The 22,011-nt window shown below is 44.4% G+C and overlaps 2 protein-coding genes across 6 annotated transcripts in view; both read left to right on the forward strand.

Annotated features, from left to right (window-relative positions):
- The window catches only part of SPATA13 (spermatogenesis associated 13), a 73,978-nt gene extending 68,447 nt beyond the window's left edge, over positions 1-5,531 (forward strand). For all 5 annotated transcript variants that reach the window (XM_044274904.1, XM_044274905.1, XM_044274906.1 and 2 more), the window contains one exon: positions 1,183-5,531. In XM_044274904.1, the coding sequence (XP_044130839.1) occupies positions 1,183-1,364 (182 nt within the window). In that variant the 3' untranslated portion in view covers positions 1,365-5,531. The remainder of the gene's footprint in view (positions 1-1,182) is intronic.
- Positions 5,532-16,555: 11,024 nt separating this feature from the next.
- LOC122923983 (keratin, type II cytoskeletal cochleal-like) lies at positions 16,556-18,059 on the forward strand. The gene has a single exon (XM_044274909.1). The coding sequence runs from the start codon at positions 16,556-16,558 to the stop codon at positions 18,041-18,043; it is 1,488 nt and encodes a 495-aa protein (XP_044130844.1). The 3' UTR covers positions 18,044-18,059.
- The last annotated feature ends 3,952 nt before the right edge of the window (positions 18,060-22,011 follow it).

A 22,011-nucleotide genomic window follows, 5' to 3' on the forward strand; every position in this document is an offset into this window, starting at 1 on the left:
GTTGTCCGTGTGTAATGCACAGGTCACTGACAAAACCTCTATTTTCTGATGTTATGATCAGTTCTCCGTGAACGAATGATGAGCAGGACATGGAAGGGCTTCCTCCTGCCATTGCCATATTTTTTAAGGTGCCCATGCAAGCCCCTTGAGTGACATGGGCCAAACCTGTCAATTTCTATGGGATTGGTGAACCATCTAATGTGTATGGAGGCTTGCAGACTCCTGACATATGTTGGGGGGGAAAGAAGGAACAGGCAAATTGGGTCTCGGTACCCAATCTTTTGTTCTTACTGGAGTTAATGGGGTTGTGCCAAGTTTAAAAGCTGACCTCTATTCAAAGGATAGGGGATAACTATCAGGAGGGGGGTCCTACCACTGGGACCCCCTCCAATCTCAAACGTAGGTCCCATTCCCCCATCCGAATGGGAGTAGCAGGCCAAGCATGTATGCTTCTGCTCCATTCATTCCGGAGATAGATGATAGCTATGTATGGTCCAATAGAGAAGTAACGGCAGCAAGCATGCTAGACCTACCCATCTACTCCGATGGACCCCCATTCTCTGGATCGGCAGGGGACCAGTGGCTAGATTGTTGGGTTACATCTTTATTGACAAAGGGAATGGTATCAATCAGTTTATTCATAGATATCCGGGTGGAATATCAGAGGCATATTTCTAATTAAAAAAGCTTCTGATTTTTATTTTATTTTAATGGATGTACATGAGAAAAACAAGTAAAATCCGTATAGGGCACATGTATTAAAGGAAAACCATGATTTTTACCTTGGTTGCAAGGATAGCTATTTTTAAATTTCAGGGACTACTGTTTCTCCATGTGGAGAGTGCCAGGACTGGTGCAGAGTCTTATAGTCCAGGCAATGCTTCTTTGGAAAAATGAAATTCAGGTTCGCGCTCTTCCAAGAGAAAGAAAGCTCTCTGTAGTGCCACCTAGTGGATATGGTTACCCTATAGTCAATGTGCTTTAATGTATTTTTATTTGAAACTAACACGTTTATGTAATTAATACCTGCATATACCATCGAAAAAAATTCTGGTTTTAGAGTCTGAACTTTTTGGGGAAATTCGATTTTGTCCATCATTAGTAACTATGTATTATTGGGTGGTGAGGGTTATTTGTCTAAGTTTAGTTTAGTACTGACTTCACATCTGTCTTCTGCCACAGGTGTCACTTACAATGGATTTCCTGCAGTCCCTCCTCATCAAAACTTGCACCCGATCCACCAGCGCCACATCACGGTGCCCACCAGCATTCCACAACAGCAGGTGTTTTCCCTGGCCGAGCCTAAGAGAAAGACTTCTCCGTTCTGGAACACAATCACTAAGCTCGCACCCTTCAAGAAATGAGGACCTCTGATATGAAGGAGAACTACTGTATTTATGTGAAGGACACTTGCAGTATTTCGAGACAGAAAGTTTTGCAGTCAATTGTATTTCTCAGTAACTTAAAGGGAATCTGTCACCTGGTTTGACCATATTAAGCTCTCACCATTGCCATGTGTAGTAAAAATACCTTATCTCCTGCAGTGCGCCTGTGCGATCCGACCGCTCCTGAGGGCAACAACGATAAGAAGACGTCACTGGGCTCGGCGCATGCCCAGTGACACTTTTGAGGCTGTTGCCCTCAGGAGCGGACGGATCGCACAGGCGCAGGCAGTACTGCGCCTGCTCGAGATTTCAGCCGGACTAACTGAAGATTCAAGGTGCCTGGTTTGAATGAATTAACTGACGTAGCTGAGGGGGCGGCGCTGTTAAACTATACTGTGGGACGATACTACATAGCGAGGAGGCGTGCTTGGACTATAAACTAAGGCGGGCTAGGCACTGCAGGGGGGCGTTACTGGGCTCAGAGGGTGAAGAATAACGCCCCTCTGGGCACCTTCTGGGTTCATTTGCATAACACAAAGATCGCTTTTTTAGCAAAATGAAAGCATGAATATAAGAAAGAAAACCACTGCAGCAGAGAAGGTAATTTATTAAACATGGCAATGGTGACAGCTTAATATGGTCAAACCAGGTGACAGATTCCCTTTAACTAGTGTTTTCCTAGAGGATGGTAAAAAAAAACACAATAATGTGAAATTGGTGATCAGATACTGTGGGGGGTATTACCATCCACGAGTACTTGCTGTTGATGAATATTTTATTTATTCCTAAAATGGTTTTGATTTTATGGAACATTTTTATATATGTAAATATATGTAATTTTTTTTAAATTAGTCTGGTTCTAATGAGACATGGAGCTCTTTTAGGCTTCTTAATCATGGCTTTTGGATGGTGGTGTTGCATTCCAAAAATTCCAGCAACTGTCAGAATTCCATTAAAATCCAGTTTGTTTTTTCAGTTTTTTTCATGTTAAGAGGGCATTTATCATGAAAAAATCTTCATACGCGTTTCTAGCCTGTACAGTTCTGATTTCATAGCAGAATAAGAACTGTACACATTTAAAACGTGTAAGTGGCCATGACGTATGTCTTCTTTTAACATTAAAAAAATAGTCAGAATTTTACCGGAATTAAGACATTTTTTGGACTACGTACATTTACCTACTATCATGGTGATTATGGCCTATGAGCTAACTGATGTTTTTTTGCACACTAGATGGTAGTGCTGACCGGTGGCCATTTTCTTCTAATCAAGGAAGTGATGTTAATGAAGGAATCCATAAAATTCTAAGCTTAATGTGTAGTGGCCACATAGGACAGTAGGGCTTTGGCTACATGGAGACTAGTGAGACTTTCTCATTTTTGAGAAACAGTCAAGGCCCACAGGACCAATTCAAAATATTCCTCTGGTGTGTGTCTGAAATTGCAATGGGTCACCACAAAACGGTTCCGAGCTCAGGCTTTATATAAGTTGGTTTGTTTCATATTAGAATTTCGGACATTTGGAAAAATCACATGGTCATATTGCTTGATATGTTCTTAGCACCAGACCCCATTGACTATAATGGTATCTGGCGTGGATCCGTCCGGTTTTCAGCTGCACAAAAACTGTTGCATGCAATGGTTTTTGTCCAGTTGGGATTTCACCGGAAAGTGGCCATATCCCCTCAGATCCCATTATAGTCAATAGGTTCTGACAGTGACTGGCAGTATACAGCTAGGCTGGATCTGGTGAACTGCGGCAGGCTGTTCTCTGCCGAAAGAGCCTGCCAGATCGGTTTAACCCAAGTGTGAACCTACCCTTAATTATCTGTCCAAAATGTAGAACATCATCGACGGTAGGTGTCTCAAAGCCAGTGAGGAATATGCCGGCCTTTGGACCCCCTACTCCTGTTTGATCTTTCATTTTTCTTAGCATTGCAAAGATCTTCAGAGAAGCAGCCAAAATTTTGAATTATGGTTATTTAAAAAAAACAAGTTAATATTTCGAAAAAGTAATGAAAAAAAACAATAATTCACAAATGTAGGATCCTTCAGATTTACTTAGAGGCTCTGTCCCATAAACAGAGAACAATTTCTTAATTTTTTTTTTTTTTTCTTATCCTGTGTCCAGATATTGCTGTCCACCCCCAAGTGTTCGTTTGATTCCTTCTCTAAAACTCTGGCTAATGGGTCCCATACTGGTGGTCACATATGAGCCGTACCTCAGTCCCACTGTCCAGATCTTTTTGTACATGGGCAGTAGAGAGGTTCCTGTTTTTAAGTACAAGCCAGCTGATAAGACTGGGTACACTGATGGACGTTCTGAAAGAGGAATTAAAAGTACACCAGGGGGCGCCATAACAAGTATGTCACAGCAATATCTAGATGCAGGACTTTTGTTAAAATGATTTCTGTAGATTATTAACTTTGGGCATTTACACGTTTTCAGTTGAAATCCTTTTTAGCTGGAAATTTGAGGCCTTTACTTTAATTATATTCCAATCAACATAGTATATAAGGCCGAAAAAAGACATCTGTCCATCCAGTTCGGCCTGTTATCCTGCAAGTTGATCCAGAGGAAGGCAAAAAAAACTTTGACATACTCTGTAGAAAAGGTCATAGAGGGGTAACCTACTTCTAAGAATATTTGCACAGCCACAGTCAGTGAAGGGTTGTGCATTTTTGGCAAGGTTGGTAATCATTATAAAGCTTATAAAGACAATATCCAGTGCACCAACTTACTAAACTGGTCACTGATCCTGAGGTCCAGGGAGGGAAGGATATTTTACAGTTCAATTGACTTTAGATACATCTGTAGACAAGACTCTGGCTTCTATTTTCATAGTTGCCAACAGTCCCGAGGTTTCAGACCATACCTGCAAATTCAGGCTGTCCCAGGCCCCCAAAACAGGCAGGCCTAGGTAAGCCAAACCCATAAATGCATGATCCCTCTGTGTTTGCGGGTTTTCCCGGGGTGACACATATTTGTCCCCAAATTACTAACTGTAAAAGTTGGTATGGCTGTGGGAGATGGGAAAACTAACAGCAGTGTGAACAGAGGCTTATATATACATTGACTCCACTATATCTCCCAGCAGCCATTGTTCATGAGATTCAGAAGTATGAGGAGGGCTGTAATATAAATGGTTCGCCATGCACTGTTATTTTCTTGGTGTATTAAAACTCTCAGCATCTTGCCATCACGTTATACATTGACGGATGAAGCGAACAGCCTGTTGATGCTTTTCGTCATCCTATTAGTTGTAGACCAAAAGATTCGTACTGGTCGCACCTGAAGACTGAGGGAACCACAGCTGAGTAACTGGATTGGGATACTCGTAAGCATGAGATGTGAATAAGCCAGATATAGAATATACAGTAGATATTAACACACTATCTGGATTGCACAAAGCCAAAAGGGCCCATACGCCTGCCTGTTTGACTGAGCATGCATGTGTTTTCAAAGGTGAGAGGAAAAAAGCCACTGCCAGGCACCTCTGGTGGCAGGTTATATCTAGCTAGAACAAAAGAATCAGGTGTTGAAATTCAACGTTCCTGATCCTTCTTCCCCTTGTCTGAAAAGAGTCAGGAGGTCCTTATACAATTAGTTGGCCCACTCGACAGAAATCGGCAGATTCATTTATCGTGAACTGTTTATGGGGTCCTTAAAAGGACACTTCCATCAGAAAGGAATTTATATTTTTTTGCTGTTTTTTTATTTTTCATTTCGGCAGTACTATGCCATTGAAACAAAAACAAAAAAAGTTCTTCTGTAGCAGTCAGCACAGAGCTAAAAACTCCTATATAGACAAGTAATAGTTGGTTCACTGCTGCTTATAGGGGAAAAGGTTATCTGAAGAGTAATCCTCATTATAACAGTAGTTGTAGAATTGGGATAACAGTATGACAGGTCTATGGTTATCTCGATAGATAAAAATGCCCACAGAAGAGTTCTGCACTGAATAGTGTAATGTATGACGCTCTAATTGTGTCACTCATCCCACTTCCCTCTATGGTCACAGTGATGGTCTGACTGAGACAGTTAAGTGAGACTGTTTGCATGCTAATAATCGAAACAAAGAGGAAGTTAAAGAACTAGGACAGAAAGTAGTATCTTTTGGAGTGATTTAAAAAAATTATATCCAGTGGGAAAAAAAAATAGAATATTTGAATATAGGCTTTTAATGTGTGATAAAAGTTTTTGATGGTAGGGTCCCTTTAAGGATTCAGGTAGACAACGCTTCCAAAAATGTTCTATTGGTGTCTTCATTTTTGGGTAGTTTGTGTTAATGTCCATGACGTCAGTTCTTATGGCTGGGTGGCTAAAGTCAATTCTGCCCCTGGACTCCTGGGGTGGTCTATATGTCTCGTTAACTCTACATTACGATTCTTGAAAAACCACAAGAATGAAATGTGAATGTATTCATCATTTTTTTTTAAATTGCACCCAAAAATGATTTGTGATCATCCACCTTTTATAGTATTCATCTTGCATACATTTTTGCCATCATGTTCGCCATTAATCCCATTTCTCACTGCCGTTAATGCAGGTGTATTTCAGTGTTACTATTACATCCACAACACCCAGACCTCCCATGGTGCTTCTGAACTAGGTCACTATGATGGTCTAAGTTTAGCTCAGCTGGACCACGGAGTGTGTCCTTTATGTGAACATTTAAAATGCCCTTGTATCACGGTCATGTGAAAGCGACTTTACGCCAATAAACATGTAGATATTAGGAGATTCTTACTAAAGTTACAAATATTTTAACAAATGATCTTCCTTAAAGAAACAAATGGCTGCCTTGTTGAAATCGCTGTATAAATCTCCAGACATTGCTTTTGAAGTGAATGTATCACTGATCGCTAGACGTCTTATTTATTTTGTATAGCTAACCGTACAGTTTTATTATTCTGTTGTGTCTATTTTTCATAATGAAAAAGCTGTTTCCCCAAACCAATGACGCGAGGAGGAGATTTATAATGACTTGCGGAAGGACTTTCTTGTTCGCTTCCAGGATTTCGTTCACATGTGTTAGCACTGGAATGTGTTATTTTCAGTTCAGTGTTAAGATGAAACCATGAACCAATTTTTAACTCGTTTGTAATGAACTGTAGTTTTTGTGACTTTCATGATGGACTTTATTTTACTGTTACATTTCGCTGGATCTTTCGAGTTCTGGTTGGAATATTTCTTAAACATGTTAAAAAATGGCTTGTTATTTCAGCAAGCAACCTGAAAGTGCTTGTGATGTGTGATTTATTTTTTCTATCTTTTGCCTATATGCTGCTTATACCAGAGTTTACGCGATTTCAGAACAAGATTGGAGATAGACCTGAAAAGACAAAAAAGTGATATTTATTTCGGTATTGGCCAATATGCCCTTTTTTTTCCCTCAGAAAGAGAGTCTATCGGTTCTCTGGTATTGCAGGGCACCCCCTTCCAAGTGCATAGAGGCTATATCCGAGGCTCAGTGACATGCCTCTTGGGGGGGACACGTCACAGCTTTGGCCAGTCACTGGCGTGAGCAGCACGTGTGACCCTGGCCTATGCCAGACGTTTACAAGCTGGCAGTGGAGCATGGCAAACACAACAGCGGATCAAAGGAGCCTGAAACAAGGGGCAAGGAGTAGCCAAGTATGCTTCCCTCCACAGGTCTGGTGGGGAGGGTAGGAGCCAAAATTTGTTAAAAAGCTGGAGAACCCCTTTAAGATGGTCGTACACTTTCAATTGATGTCGGTCAAACTCTTTAGCTAGCGGTTATTTCTCTCGATACTCTGGAAAATGAGAACATGGGAAACTCAACACACTGGTGGGAGGGTGGAGATGTATCGAAACCAGTGTAAAGGAAAACCGGCTTAGTTGCCCATTGCAAGAAATCAGATTCCACCTTTAATTTTCCTAAGAGCGTCTGAATAATGAAAAGTGGAATCTGATAGGTAGCTTTTGGCAACAAAGTTAGTTTTCCTCTACAACAGTGTGATAAATCTTCCCCTGACCCCTTCCTAGATGACATCTGTCGGGGGAAAGTCCGGAGCCCCCGATATACATTAGATGGTCTGCTGACCCTGTCAAAATTGGCAGGTTTGTTGGAATCTGGGTTTGTGCGTATTGCCAGAAATATGCTGGGTAGGTAACGGTGTGAATTATAAATTACACATGGGTTCAGACAGCCATACACAGGGGTACTGGCTGTTTATACGATTGCCACCTGCCTGCAGTGACCGGGATTGGAGATGGCTCTGATCTCCCGATCATTTACCACCTCTGAGTTAGACAAAGGGAAAGGGCTCCCTCTGTCCTCCAATGGCCCCCAACCCGCCTGGCAATATCTTTGGCTGTCATAGCAGCCTAGAGACTTTTGCTATTGTAATCTTTTTTCCCCTCCCTGTGGAAGGGCTTAAAGCAAGTCTGTCATTTCAAAGTAAGGATACCTCCACATAGAATATGTGCCCCAAAATATAACCATGCCTTTCTTGTGAAAATCCAGTCCTCTGTTCTTGAGAACTACTATGCAAATAAGGTTTTATGGTGCACCATAGTTGGAGATGTTCGGTTTGTTTGCCATAATCCCACCCAGGTCTCCACCTATTATTTGATTGAGAGTCCCTCAGATTTTCAGAGCTAGTAGCCATAATGTAGAGAAAGGTGCACTGACCAGAGCGATCCCATCCATGCTGCTTCAAAACGCTTATTTGCATAAAAAATTAAATTTCTCAGGATTAGGCCGCTGAGTGCATGAGCGCACGGAGTCATTGGTTGCTATGACGCCGTGCGCTTCGTGCCGCCGCTGCTGTGCAGTAATACTCTTATGATCTATACGAGTGTATTACTGTACGGCGGCACGAAGCGCATGGCATCATAGCAACTAATGACTCCGTGCGCTTGTGCATTCGGCAGGATGGGTTTTAAATCCACAAATGTGTGAATGTGGCCTTAAAGGGATTCGGTCACCTCTTTTTACCCTATAGAAATGCGGACGTGCACGGCTAGATCGGCGCTAGCATGTCCGCAATATACCTGTCCCATATCTCTGAGTGGTTTTATTGAGTGTAAAAAATGATTTTATATATATGTAAATCAGCCTGGTAAGGAGCCCAAGGGGCTGCACTAACCGTTCTGGAGCCCAGCCACGGCCCACCGTGAAGGAGCCCAGCACCGCCTGTATTCAGCAATCTCCTCCTTGCTCACGAAGTCAGATCGCCGTAATCTCATGATGTGCAGTTGCTTCCCTGAGGCTGATACCAGCACAGGGGAGGAACATTATTGGCAATTGCCCAGAGCCCCCATCGTCTAAGGGGCCCCTCCTTCAGTTCTGCTGTTGCACTTTAAACTGCAGTGTCTGGGCCAGCTAATTAACCATGTAGGAGCGAGGGAGCCGGGACTCAGGAGCTCCTTCTGTCTTTTAAGCCGGCCGCTGCGCTGCTATACTGTGAGGAGGTACAGGGCACATGGTACTTGCAAAGTGTAGGGGGCGCTGTCTGTTTACCAGCTCTCTTGAGCTTCATTTTTCTCTCTACTGCTCTCTGTCATTGATTCCTGGTGCACCTCCGCCACACAGCACCACAGTCTGCTATCTGCAGCACTTGTCTGAGTTCTCCCAGACCTGGATAACAGCAAAGTTATGTGGAGAGACTAACATCCCCAAGTAGGTGTATATATACTAAATAAGTGTACAGTATGTGTAACTGTATATATGCTGTGTGTAGGTGTGCCCATCTATCTGCCTGCCAGTCTGTATCTATCTATCTATCTGTCTGTCTGTCAATCTATCTAGCTCATATCTATCTATGATATATCTCCTATCTACCATATTTTTCGCTTTATAAGACTCACTTTTCCCCCCCAAAATGGGGGGGAAATGTCAGTGCGTCTTAGAAAGCAAATGTGCCAAAATCATGGTGGCCAGCTGGCAGCGACAAGCTGTAGTGCGTGGTGGGCGGCAGGGACAGTGAGGCGTGCTGTCGTGTGAGGCTGGGCGGGTGGCGGCAGTGAGGCATGCTGTTGTGCGGGGTGGGCGTTAGGGACAGTGAGGCATGCTGTCGTGCAGGGCCAGTGAGGCATGCTGTAGTGTGAGGCTGGGCGGCAGGGACAGTGAGGCATGCTCTAGTGCAGGGCGGGCGTTGGGGACAGTGAGGCATGCTGTAGTGCGGGGCGGGCGGCAGGAACAGTGAGGCATGCTGTAGTGCGGGGCGGGCGGCAGGAACAGTGAGGCATGCTGTAGTGTGAGGCTGGGCGGGCGGCGGCAGTGAGGCAGGCTGTAGTGCGTGGTGGGCGGCAGGGACAGTGAGGCGTGCTGTCGTGTGAGGCTGGGCGGGTGGCGGCAGTGAGGCATGCTGTTGTGCGGGGTGGGCGTTAGGGACAGTGAGGCATGCTGTAGTGTGAGGCTGGGCGGCAGGGACAGTGAGGCATGCTGTAGTGCAGGGCGGGCGTTGGGGACAGTGAGGCATGCTGTAGAGCAGGGCGGGTGGCAGGGTCAGTGAGGCATGCTCTAGTGCAGGGCGGGCGGCAGGGACAGTGAGGCATGCTGTAGTGTGAGGCTGGGCAGACGGCGGCAGTAAGGCATGCTGTAGTGCGGGGCATGCAGCAGGGACAGTGAGGCATTCTGTAGTGCGGGCAGCAGGAACAGTGAGGCATGCTGTAGTGCGGGGCGTGCAGCAGGGACAGTGAGGCATGCTGTAGTGCAGGGCGGGTGGCAGGGACAGTGAGGCATGCTGTAGTGTGAGGCTGGGCAGGCGGCGGCAGTGAGGCATGCTGTAATGCGGGGCAGGCGGCAGGGGCAGTGAGGCATTCTGTAGTGCAGGCAGCAGGAACAGTGAGGCATGCTGTAGTGTGAGGCTGGGCGGGTGGCGTCAGTGAGGCATGCTGTTGTGCGGGGTGGGCATTAGGGACAGTGAGGCATGCTGTCGTGTGGGGCGGGCAGCAGGGACAGTGAGGCATGCTGTAGTGTGAGGCTGGGCGGCAGGGACAGTGAGGCATGCTGTAGTGTGAGGCTGGGTGGCAGGGACAGTGAGGCATGCTGTAGTGTGAGGCTGAGCGGCAGTGACAGTGAGGCATGCTGTAGTGCAGGGCGGGCATTAGGGACAGTGAGGCATGATGTAGTGCAGGGCGGGTGGCAGTGACAGTGAGGCATGCTGTAGTGTGAGGTAGGGTGGGCGGCAGCAGTGAGGTATGCTGTAGTGCAGGGCAGGGCGGGCGGTGGCGGAAGTGAAGCATTCAGTGAAACTGAATGCCACCAGCCCACAGCCGGGGTCCATTCCAGAGGAGAAGAGAGGAAAGCCATTCTCCTTCTCCTCTGAACTGCCGACTGGTGGAGATTACCGGCGTGTACTGCTGCTCCACCGCATCCACCAATCAGCTTACTCCTGGCCAGCTACGAGCGCTGCTGCTATTAGGAAGGAAGAAGGGAGGCCTTCTGTCACCGCAGAAGGCTGTGCTATCCCCTGGACAGTCTTCACCTCAAGTTCCTTGGTGAGTGACAGCCAGGATATGAAGGGGCTGTCACTCACAGCCCCTTCATCCATAGATCCCCCCCATAACAATATGTCCTCCACAGATCCCCCATAGCAGTGTGTCCTCCCCAGATTACATATAACAGTGTGTCCTCCACAGATCCCATATAACAGTGTGTCCTCCCCAGATTCCATATAATAGTGTGTCCTCCACAGATCCCCCATAAGTATACAATGAAACAGTACTCTTTTATGACACTCCAGAAATGGCCACCGGCTGGTTAGATAGGAATGATGTCTAAAATATGTTTTCTTCCTTGATACTCTCACTTTTTGGGAATTTTTGGGTGCATGGAGGTCCGGGTGGGGGAGGGACGGTCCTAGTTAAGAGGTCTGTTTTTTTTTTTCAATTACAGATCAAGGGGGATTTGTGGTTTCTGGGTGGGGGGAGGTGGAGGGAGGGGTTGGGTGGGGGGAGGGATAGGATGGGGGGGTTAGAGGGGAGGATGACCTGCGATGCGTCCAACGTTGAAGTGGGGAACGGAGTGAAGCTTGAGGAGGATGGTACTTGGAGACTTTAGGATTAATTAAAGGGAACCTGTCATGTGGATATTTGATTATAATCTAACTAATTATATACAATCATTAACTACTAAAAAGTACCTTAGATGTATTCACTTACTGGTGTGACAGATGGTTACCTCATAATATACACACAAAGATGCCACATGCCGCATGTTAATGAGCTGATTTGAGTCCAGCGTGATGTCATTGAGTCCAGCGTATATTTAATTCAGAACTATAGCCACTCCCCTGCCCACCTGCTGCTGATTCATATGGAAAAAAACTGTCATTCAGCAGCAGGTGGGATGGGAGAGTCAGGAGCTCATGAATATTCAGGACTCATCATTATCAGCTGGAGCTTTTCAATACAAGATATTGGCAGATTGACTGGGTCAATTAAAGAAAGTGACCCAGCATTTTGCTAAGAGAATCAGTCACTTATTTATGTTGCCCTTAGTTAGGACACCATAAAACTGGTGACAGGTTCCCTTTAATGACTACAAGAATACTTACATGGAATGTTCGGGGTCTAGGGGAGAAGGTAAAAAGACAGGCGGTATTAGATTTGATAAGGGGACATCTGCCAGCTATCGTTTCTTTGGTTGAAACTCATTTCTCACAGGAGATGATACCCCGACTTGGGGGGAGGTGGGCTACACAGGTTTACAATTCCACATATACTACCATATATCACAGTATTGATTCACAAACAGATTAATTTCCTATGTTTTTCATCTTCTATGGAAAAAACAGGGGAGATATGTTTTTCTTCATGGTAGGCTTGATGGAAAGCTATGTATCTTGGCGTTTATCTATATCCCCCCTCCGTTTTCTAGGCAGGTATTGAACTGTTTGATGGCCTTTGTGGATCAGTGGCCTGATTGTTTGGTGATAGTCAATGGGGATTTCAATTGTGTGATGAATCCAGAGGTAGATAGGATCTCTGCTGGAGGGAATGGGTGTTCCCCGGTCCAGGGGTCCCCCCTGGCTCGTTTTTGCCAAGAGGTGGGCCTCGTGGATGTCTGGGAATATCTATTTAGAGAAAAAAGAGCTTTTTCCTGTGTTAGTAAATCTGGAAGCTCTATGTCTAGAATTGACCTGACCTTGATAAATAAAGGCTATTTAAACTGTGTTTAACGTATGAAATACGAGGCCAGATCCGTTTCAGACCATGTTCCCTTCTTAATAGAGTTAGCAATGGCAGGGAATGATCCTAGAGTGAAACCCCCATTTAGATTGAATCCCCACTGGCTTTTAATAATAGATGACCATAATCAGATAGAAAAGGAAATTATCTCTTTTTGGCATATGAATTATACCTCAGCTAAATCGCAATATATCTGGGATGCGTTTAAGGCATTTATGAGAGGGATTTTTATTAGTACAATTGCAAACCTGAGCAAGCGTTATGCTATGAAGGAGAAAGAACTAGAGGAAGCAGCCGCTGAAGGAATGGCTAGGTATGCCAAGGGGAAAACAGAGGAAGGTAGAGAGATTATGCAGAGGACAAGCCAGGCTCTTTCTGACTTCCTTCTGGATAAAGCACAACAGAAGCTGTTCTTTAGAGGATAAAATATTTTTCAGAGGCAGGCCGCCCTGGGAAGATGCTGGCTAGAGTAATAGCAAGCCAGGATTCAAAGAAAGAGATCAGTAGTATACGTATGTCTGATGGCACTATTGTGGAAGATCAGGAGGGAATATTAGAAGTATTTATAACATATTTCAGTGAATTATATAAATCTGAGAGTGTCCTCTCAGAGGCTGAAATTGACTTATACTTGAATTCGATTTCCCTTCCGGTTCTTACAGATGGGCAAAAGGAACGCTTGGAGATGTATTTGTGTCCCCAAGAGATAGAGGATGCAATGAAGGCCTGTTCAGGTAACTCTTCCTCCGGATTGGATGGACTCCCGTATGAGTTCTATTGTAAATATGGGGAGATTGTTTTTTGTGGAGAACACTCTCTGATTCAATAAAAGAGGGAGTCCTCCCAGAAACAATGACCGAGGCTGCGATATTAGTAATATTAAAGAAGGGTAAAGACCCTAATGACCTGGGATCTTATAGACCTATTTCTCAACTTAACACAGACCTTAAACTTTACTCTAAAATCTTAGCTTCGAGGCTATCTAGTGTTATGACCTCAATTATACATCCAGATCAAAATGGCTTTATTCCCAATAAGGGGACTCACTATAATCTACATCGTCTATTTTCTAACATACAGACTTCTGGAGGGCCTTCACGATCTATTTTGTCTATAGATGCGTCTGATAGAGTTGAGTGGGGGTTTCTATGGAGAGTGCTTCATAGGATGGGCTTTGGCCCTAGGTTTATTAATATGGTTAAACTTCTTTATAGATCTCCTACTGCAAGACTAAATATAAATGGACATCTTACAAGAAGTTTTCCCATGACCAGGGGCACTCGTCAGGGATGTCCACTGTCTCCTCTTCTATTTGATATCTATATTGAACCTTTGGCTGCCAGGGTTAGACAAGATCCTAGGATACTAGTGTTTGGGGTATTGGGAACGGAAGATCACATTTCTTTATATGCTGATGATATTTTATTTTATGTTCAACAGACAAAATCTACTCTGTTAACTATTATGCAAACAATTAACTCTTTTGGAGAAGTCTCAGGTCTGGATGTAAATTGGGATAAAACCATGTTTATGCCACTAGATATAACAACTATGCCCTTAGATAAGTTTTCATTCCCCAAGGATAGTCTTCTGAACACCCTGAAAATTGCCGACTCTTTTGAGTATCTTGGCATTAGTTTCCCCTAGGGTGGAATATTTCATTCCGCTTAACTTGATGCCATAAATAGGTTAAGGCTAAAAATGACAACGTGGCTTCGTTTACCTCTATCAAAGGCGGATAGAATATCTTTAGTTAAGATGGTGATTCTCCCTCAGTTACTCTATCTCTTTAGGAATTCTCCAGTTTGGATCCCGGATATGTATTTTAAGGTGATTGAAAGCATTATTAATTATCTACTCTGGGGAGGAAACGGGTTAGACTTAAATTAGAGCATTGGTATAAGCCCCTGGAGAGTGGAGGAGTTAACCTCCCCTGCTTCAAGGGATATTTTTTAGCTGCACAGTTTTGGTTTCTCCGTGAATGGAAAGATAGTCCACTTTGCAGGGACTTAGTTAACAGATCTCCATATGATAATTTATTTACTCTTCTGGAGTCTGACCAATTGACCAACTCTGATAGGGAATTTAGATTAGCCAGGAATCTTTTTGTGAAGTCATGGCAGGCTACTAGACTATGGTGTGGAGTGAAAGGCTTACTAGGATGCACTCCTTTATGGTATAATCAGCATTTAAAAACTTTAGATGACCTAGCTAAGGAACAATACTGGCAAAAAAGTAATATTATATATTTGACACAGGTAGTAAGTAATGGAGATATTATTTCATTTGTAGAATTATCACAGAGAGAAAAAGCACAGAAATGATTATGGTTTCGGTACAGCTAAGATCGGCACTTTTGAGTATACATGAGAAAAATAGGTTTCAAATACACACGTCAACACAATTTAATGAGTGGATAGGGAATTTGGATCAGAAGATGAAGATTTCTGACCTTTATAAAAATTTACTAATAACTCGATTTGGAGGTGTTTCCTCTACTGGCCAGAGGACTTGGCAAAATGAGTGTCCAATGATCTATTTGGACGACCAGCAGCAGGTAACTGAATTTAAAATTGGTCTCACATAATTTTAATCACGTGGTGGTGCAGTTTAATATTCTACATAGACTTTATGTTACACCTCTCTAGCTTAATAGACGTGGGATTAGGAATGACCAACTGTCCCAGGTGCGATGTCCCTGAGGCGGATTATTTGAATATGTTCTGGTCCTGTTTAGAGTTGAAACATTACTGGGGGGCTATTCATAAATACATTGAGGGAAAATTGAAGGTGCAGATCCCTTTCTCCGCTGAATGCTGGGTATTGGGTGAGTTGGCCGAGGTGAGCTGTCAGCAACATAAAAAAAATCTTTTATTTAAAGGGAATCTGTCACCTGCTTTTACCATTTTAAGCTGGCACCATCGCTATGTTGACTAAAGTACCATATTTCCAGCAGTCTTCTTTTTACTTTATTTCGTTTTGTAGTTTTGATATAAAAGCGCTTTTTATGTTATGCTAATGAGGCTCCAAGGTGCCCAGAGGGGCGTTTTTTCACTCTCCGGTGCCCAGTGACACCCCCCTGCAGTGCCCAAGAACGCCTCCTGATCATCAAATAACCTCCCACAGCCCGGCAAACGGTTCCGCCCCCTCGCCACGTCATAGTCTACCTTCTAGAAATGCCCCGTCCTTCTTCCTGTCTGCGGCCAGAAAACTCGCGCAGGTTAAGAAACTGCATTCAAATGCATAAAATGTCTATTGCACTAACATTTCATGTGGATTTCAAGCACATTACTTGCCGAAATCTGAGTGAACCTACCTTAATACCATGTTTTCTGTGGGCTCTATTTGGCTTTTTTCCAGGTGACCGCATGGTCATCCAATAACTACAATGGGTCAGTCATGCAGCCTCCTAAGAAAGACCTTTCCAAGCACCGCTGCCACTTAGAAGTGATTGGTTTGGATTACTGCAGTTGGACCTTGATGCAACCTTGATTACTGCAGTCTACCCTGAGACAACCCTTTTAATGAAATATGGAATTAATATTGTAAAATAAGACAAAATATATATTGCACTGCGTACTAAAGTAACAGCACATGAATGCTTGCAAATGGTTTGTCTACACAGCAAAGTAAAAAAAGCTATCTAATTACAGTCCTGTTCATTCTGACAAGTGTAGCATCATTTCATGTGCAGCAACATTTTGATGATACATGCCAGTTAACATTGCTTCAGAGACAGCATTATTGTCTTATTAAGAAATGTTAGCAACTAATAAAAACGAGGCAGCTTTGAAAATAGAGGTGGGTGATTGGTTCCACCTTTTTTCATAGGAAATAAAACAATGTCACAAAGCTAGAGTCATAGGTAGTAATGACATGGTCTATATTACAGACTACACCCACTTAAGGGGTATATAAGGGATGGAACAATATCCTGTTAAATAACACAGCTTGCCTAAACATCACTTAGAAGGTTGCACATTGAATCCTCAGCAAGACGAACCATCATGCCTCATCAATCCATACTCGCCTCATCCGGACACAAGCACTTCAGCTCCTGTTCTGTAGCTTTACCTGAACATTCCAGCTCTCACAACATCTTATCCCATTCTTCGAAGCATACAGGCCATGGACACAAGGCTCATTGCTTTAGCAGTGCAAGTGCCCATAATATTGGTTCCAAGGGTCATAAGGTCTCAGTTGGAAGTTTTCATTCAGGAAAGAGCGGACATGGATCTGGGTTTGGCATTGGTAGCATGGGTCATGGATTTGGAGGACTATGTGGTGGAGGAGGAATCACCAATGTTACCGTCAACCAGGGTCTTCTGGCTCCTCTGAACTTGGAGATTGACACTAACATACAGAGAGTGAGGACTGAAGAGAAAAATCAAATTAAGGGGCTCAACAACCAGTTTGCTTCCTTCATTGACAAGGTGAGATTTCTGGAGCAGCAAAACAAGATGCTGGAGACCAAGTTGGCCCTTCTACAAGAACAGAAAACTGCCAGGTGCCAGACTGAACCTCTGTTTGAGGCTTTTATCAGTAACCTCAGGAGACAGCTGGAGAACCTGGAATGTGAGAGGACTCGTCTTGATGCAGAAAGGAATAGCATGGAAGGAACAGTGGAAGAACTAAAGAGAAGCTATGAGGAGGAAGTGAACAGACGTACGTCTGCCGAGAATGAATTTGTATCTCTGAAGAGGGATGTTGATGCAGCTTTCATGAACAAAGCCGAACTGCAAGCTAAGGCAGACTCTCTGACCGATGAGATCAACTTCTTGAGGACATTATATGATGCAGAGATCAGTCAGCTCCAGGCTCAGATCTCAGACACCTCTGTGGTCGTCTCCATGGACAACAGCCGGAACCTGGACATGGACAGCATCATTGCTGAAGTCAGAGCTCAGTATGAGGATATTGCTAACAGAAGCAGAGCTGAGGCTGAGGCCATGTACCAGTCACGGTTTGAGGACTTGCGCACGGCAACTGGAAGAAATGGAAATGATCTGCAGAACAGCAAGAATGAGATTGCAGAACTCAACAGAACTATTCAGAGGCTTAAAGGAGAAATCGAATGTGCTAAATCCCAGCGCGCTGCCCTGGAATCTGCTATAGCAGAGGCTGAGGAACGTGGTGAAGCTGCTGTAAGAGATGCCAAGAATAAACTTACTGAACTGGAAGCTGCTCTACAGAAGGCCAAGCAGGACATGGCTCGCCAACTGAGAGACTACCAGGAGCTGATGAATGTCAAACTGGCTCTGGATATTGAGATTGCCACCTATAAGAAGATGCTGGAGGGAGAAGAGCACAGACTTGCATCCGATGGCCATGTTAATATTTCTGTTCTACACTCCAGCACTGGTGGAAAGCATCATTCAGGAGGAAAGTCCTATGGTGGAAGTGGACACCATCATCATAAAGGAGGATTTGGCTCCAGCAGTCACATCTCCATTGCCAAGCATCACTCTAGCCATGGACATGGACATCACTGCTAAAAGGGGACATCTATAGTGTACCACATATGATATGTCTAAGGCTACTTTCACACTAGCGTTCGATCGGATCCGTTCTGAACGGATCCGCTCATATTAATGCAGACGGTGGCTCCGTTCAGAAGTGTGAAATTAGCCTGAGCGGATCCGTCCAGACTTTTACATTGAAAGTCAATGGGGGACGGATCCGTTTGAAGATTGAGCCATATTGTGGCATCTTCAAACGGATCCGTTCCCATTGACTTACATTGTAAGTCTGGACGGATCCGCACGCCTCCGCACGGCCAGGCGGACACCCGAACGCTGCAAGTAGCGTTCAGGTGTCCGCCTGCTGAGCGGAGCGGAGGCTGAACGCCGCCAGACTGATGCAGTCTGAGCGGATCCGCATCCATTCAGACTGCATCAGGGCTGGACGGAAGCGTTCGGGTCCGCTTGTGAGAGCCTTCAAACGGAGCTCACGAGCGGACAGCCGAACGCTAGTGTGAAACTAGCCTAAGCAGTTAGGATGCTGTAATATATGTGTGGCAAGCTACTGTGTATCTCTTTGTTTCCATTTGTGTGACTATCATATTCAAATTATTGTATTGGCTCTGTAGATTAGTTATTTAATGTATGTTGCTTTAATAAATCGCAATTCATGGTAAAAAAAAAAAGTGTGTGTCATTAACAGATCCTCTCTATAGCAGTGTGTCATCCACAGATCCCCCCATAACAGTGTGTCCTCCACAGATCCCCCCCATAACAGTGTGTCCTCCACAGATCCCCCCAGAACAGTGTGTCCTCTACAGATCCCCCATAACAGTGTGTCCTCCACAGATCCCCCCCATAACAGAGTGTCCTCCACAGATCCCCCCATAACAGTGTGTCCTCCACAGATCCCCCTCCATAACAGTGTGTCCTCCACAGATCCCCCCCATAACAGTGTGTCCTCCACAGATCCCTCATAACAGGGTGTCCTCCACAGATCCCCCCATAACAGTGTGTCCTCCACAGATCCCCCCATAACAGTGTGTCCTCCACAGATCCCCCAATAACAGTGTGTCCTCCACAGATCCCCCCATAACAGTGTGTCCTCCACAGATTCCCCCCCCCCCATAAGTGTGTCCTCCACAGATCCCCCCATAACAGTGTGTCCTCCACAGATCCCCCTCCATAACAGTGTGTCCTCCACAGATCCCCCCCATAACAGTGTGTCCTCCACAGATCCCTCATAACAGGGTGTCCTCCACAGATCCCCCCATAACAGTGTGTCCTCCACAGATCCCCCCATAACAGTGTGTCCTCCACAGATCCCCCAATAACAGTGTGTCCTCCACAGATCCCCCCATAACAGTGTGTCCTCCACAGATTCCCCCCCCATAAGTGTGTCCTCCACAGATCCCCCCATAACAGTGTGTCCTCCACAGATCCCCCCATAACAGTGTGTCCTCCACAGATCCCCCCATAACAGTGTGTCCTCCACAGATCCCCCCCCCCCCATAACAGTGTGTCCTCAACAGATCCCTCATAACAGTGTGTCAACCACAGGTCCCCCATAACAGTGTGTCAACCACAGGTCCCCCATAACAGTGTGTCAACCACAGGTCCCCATAACAGTGTGTCATCCACAGATCCCCCCCCATAACAGTGTGTCATCCACAGATCCCCCCCCCCATAACAGTGTCATCCACAGATCCCTCAAAACAGTGTCATCCACAGATCCCCCCCATAACAGTATGTCATTCCTAGATTCCCTCCATAACAGTGTGTAAGCAATAGATCCCCCATAACAGTGTGAAATGTTTTTCTGTTATATTACATTTTTTAGCACACACTTTGGTTCAAAATATTTTTTTCTTATTTTCCTCCTCTAAAACCTATATGCGTCTTATCATCAGGTGTGTCTTAGAAAGCTATCTCCCTCCTATCTATATTTTGTATACTGTATATCTATATACTACATCTTTTGCTCCCCAGTAAGCAGTACTTTCCGGCCCATTTAACCCATGGTGCTTGGTCAGATGCTGAGCAGGCACCATAGCTGCTGGGCTTCTGTTGTTTCACACTGCAGATACCTGGACTTTTAACCACTCATATGCCATGGTTGCAGTTGACCACAGCATCTGAGGGGTTAACTGCACCCCCATAGACTGCAATGGTAATTCATTGCAGTATAGTGGAGAAGCGATCAAATGATCACATGTTCAAGTCCTCTAAGGAAACTTAATATGTGTATAAAAGTTTAATAAAATATATAAAAATTCAAATAATTCCCTATCTACATATTAAAAATAAACACCATAGGCATAACCCATATGGCAAATGAAAATAATGGAAAATAAAAATCACCTCCTCCAAAAAATGTTATAAAAACAGATCAAAAGGTCATACACACCCCAAAATGGTATAAATACAAACTACAGATCGTCCCTTAAATAATAAACCCTCTCACAGCTTTGTAGACATGACTAGAAAAAAAGTTTAGAGGGTCAGAATATGGCGATGAAAAGAAAAATGTTTTCCCAAGTTTTTAAAATACAAGAAAAACTACATAAATGTGGTATCACTGTAATCGTACTGACCTGGAGAATGGAGAGAACACACATGTTATAATCAATCAGGGTACTCCCATGTGTTTTCCACTTCTGGCTGACTTAGGCCCCTTTCACACGGGCGAGTATTCCGTGCGGGTGCGATGCGTGAGTTGAACGCATTGCACCTGCACTGAATACCGACCCATTAATTTCTATGGGGCTGTTCACATGAGCGGTGATTTTCACGCATCACTTATGCGTTGCGTGAAAATCGCAGCATGCTCCTCTTTGTGCGTTGCGGTGCGATAATCCACACAACGCAGGCTCTATAGAAGTGAATGGGGTTGCGTGAAAATCGCAAGCATCCGCAAGCAAGTGCGGATGAGGTGCGATTTTCACGCACGGTTGCTAGGAGACGATCGAGATGGAGACCCGATCATTATTATTTTCCCTTATAACATGGTTATAAGGGAAAATAATAGCATTCTGAATACAGAATGCATAGTACAATAGCGCTGGAGGGGTTAAAAAAATAAATATTATTTAACTCACCTTAGTCCACTTGTTCGCGTAGCCCGGCATCGCCTTCTGTCTCCTTTGCTGAACAGGACCTGTGGTGACGTCACTCCGGTCATCACATGATCCATCACATGATCTTTTACCATGGTGATGGATCATGTGATGACTGTGATGTCACCAAAGGTCCTTGTTGCTACAAAAAGCTAAGATCAAGACAGAAGGAGATGCCGGGCTACGCGAGCAAGTGGACTAAGGTGAGTTAAATTTTTTTTTATTTTTTTTTAACCCTTCCAGCGCAATTTTACTATGCATTCTGTATTCAGAATGCTATTATTTTCCCTTATAACCATGTTATAAGGGAAAATAATACAATCTACACAACACCGATCCCAAGCCCGAACTTCTGTAAAGAAGTTCGGGTTTGGGTACCAAGCACGCGCAATTTTTCTCACGCAAGTGTTTTGCACTCGCGCGGAAAAATCGCGGGTGTTCCCGCAACGCACCCGCACATTTTCCCGCAACGCCCGTGTGAAAGGGGCCTTAGAGTCTAACTTTGACTCAGATACTCAGACTTCATATATAATTCAGCCATATAACATTTTGAATATTTGTTGTTAGATGAGAAGGATACTACTTACGCTTCAGAAGACCTTATGGTACTTTCTTTACTTTATTTTTCACAATTAAAAAGTGTTGCATGGCTCTCAGGCCCACTTATTCAGAGTTCGCCGAGTTGCAAACCACATATTCAAGTGCGACGTTTCGGGGGTCACGCCCTCTTACTTATGCGTAAGGGGGCGTGACCCCAGAAACATCGCACTTATTTTGCATGATACTTATTTGCGTGATACTTATTTTGAGCTAAAAAAAAATTCAATTAGTCTTTATTAAAAGTATGGAATCCTTTTTTGTGTACATAACTGAGATGCTGTAGTAGCA

The sequence above is a fragment of the Bufo gargarizans genome, unplaced genomic scaffold, assembly GCF_014858855.1.
Source record: "Bufo gargarizans isolate SCDJY-AF-19 unplaced genomic scaffold, ASM1485885v1 original_scaffold_2116_pilon, whole genome shotgun sequence".
Taxonomy (NCBI): domain Eukaryota; kingdom Metazoa; phylum Chordata; class Amphibia; order Anura; family Bufonidae; genus Bufo; species Bufo gargarizans.

Bases quoted from the DNA above. Each gene is read 5' to 3' on its own strand.
- LOC122923983 (XM_044274909.1), top strand. From the start codon at position 16,556: ATGCCTCATCAATCCATACTCGCCTCATCCGGACACAAGCACTTCAGC.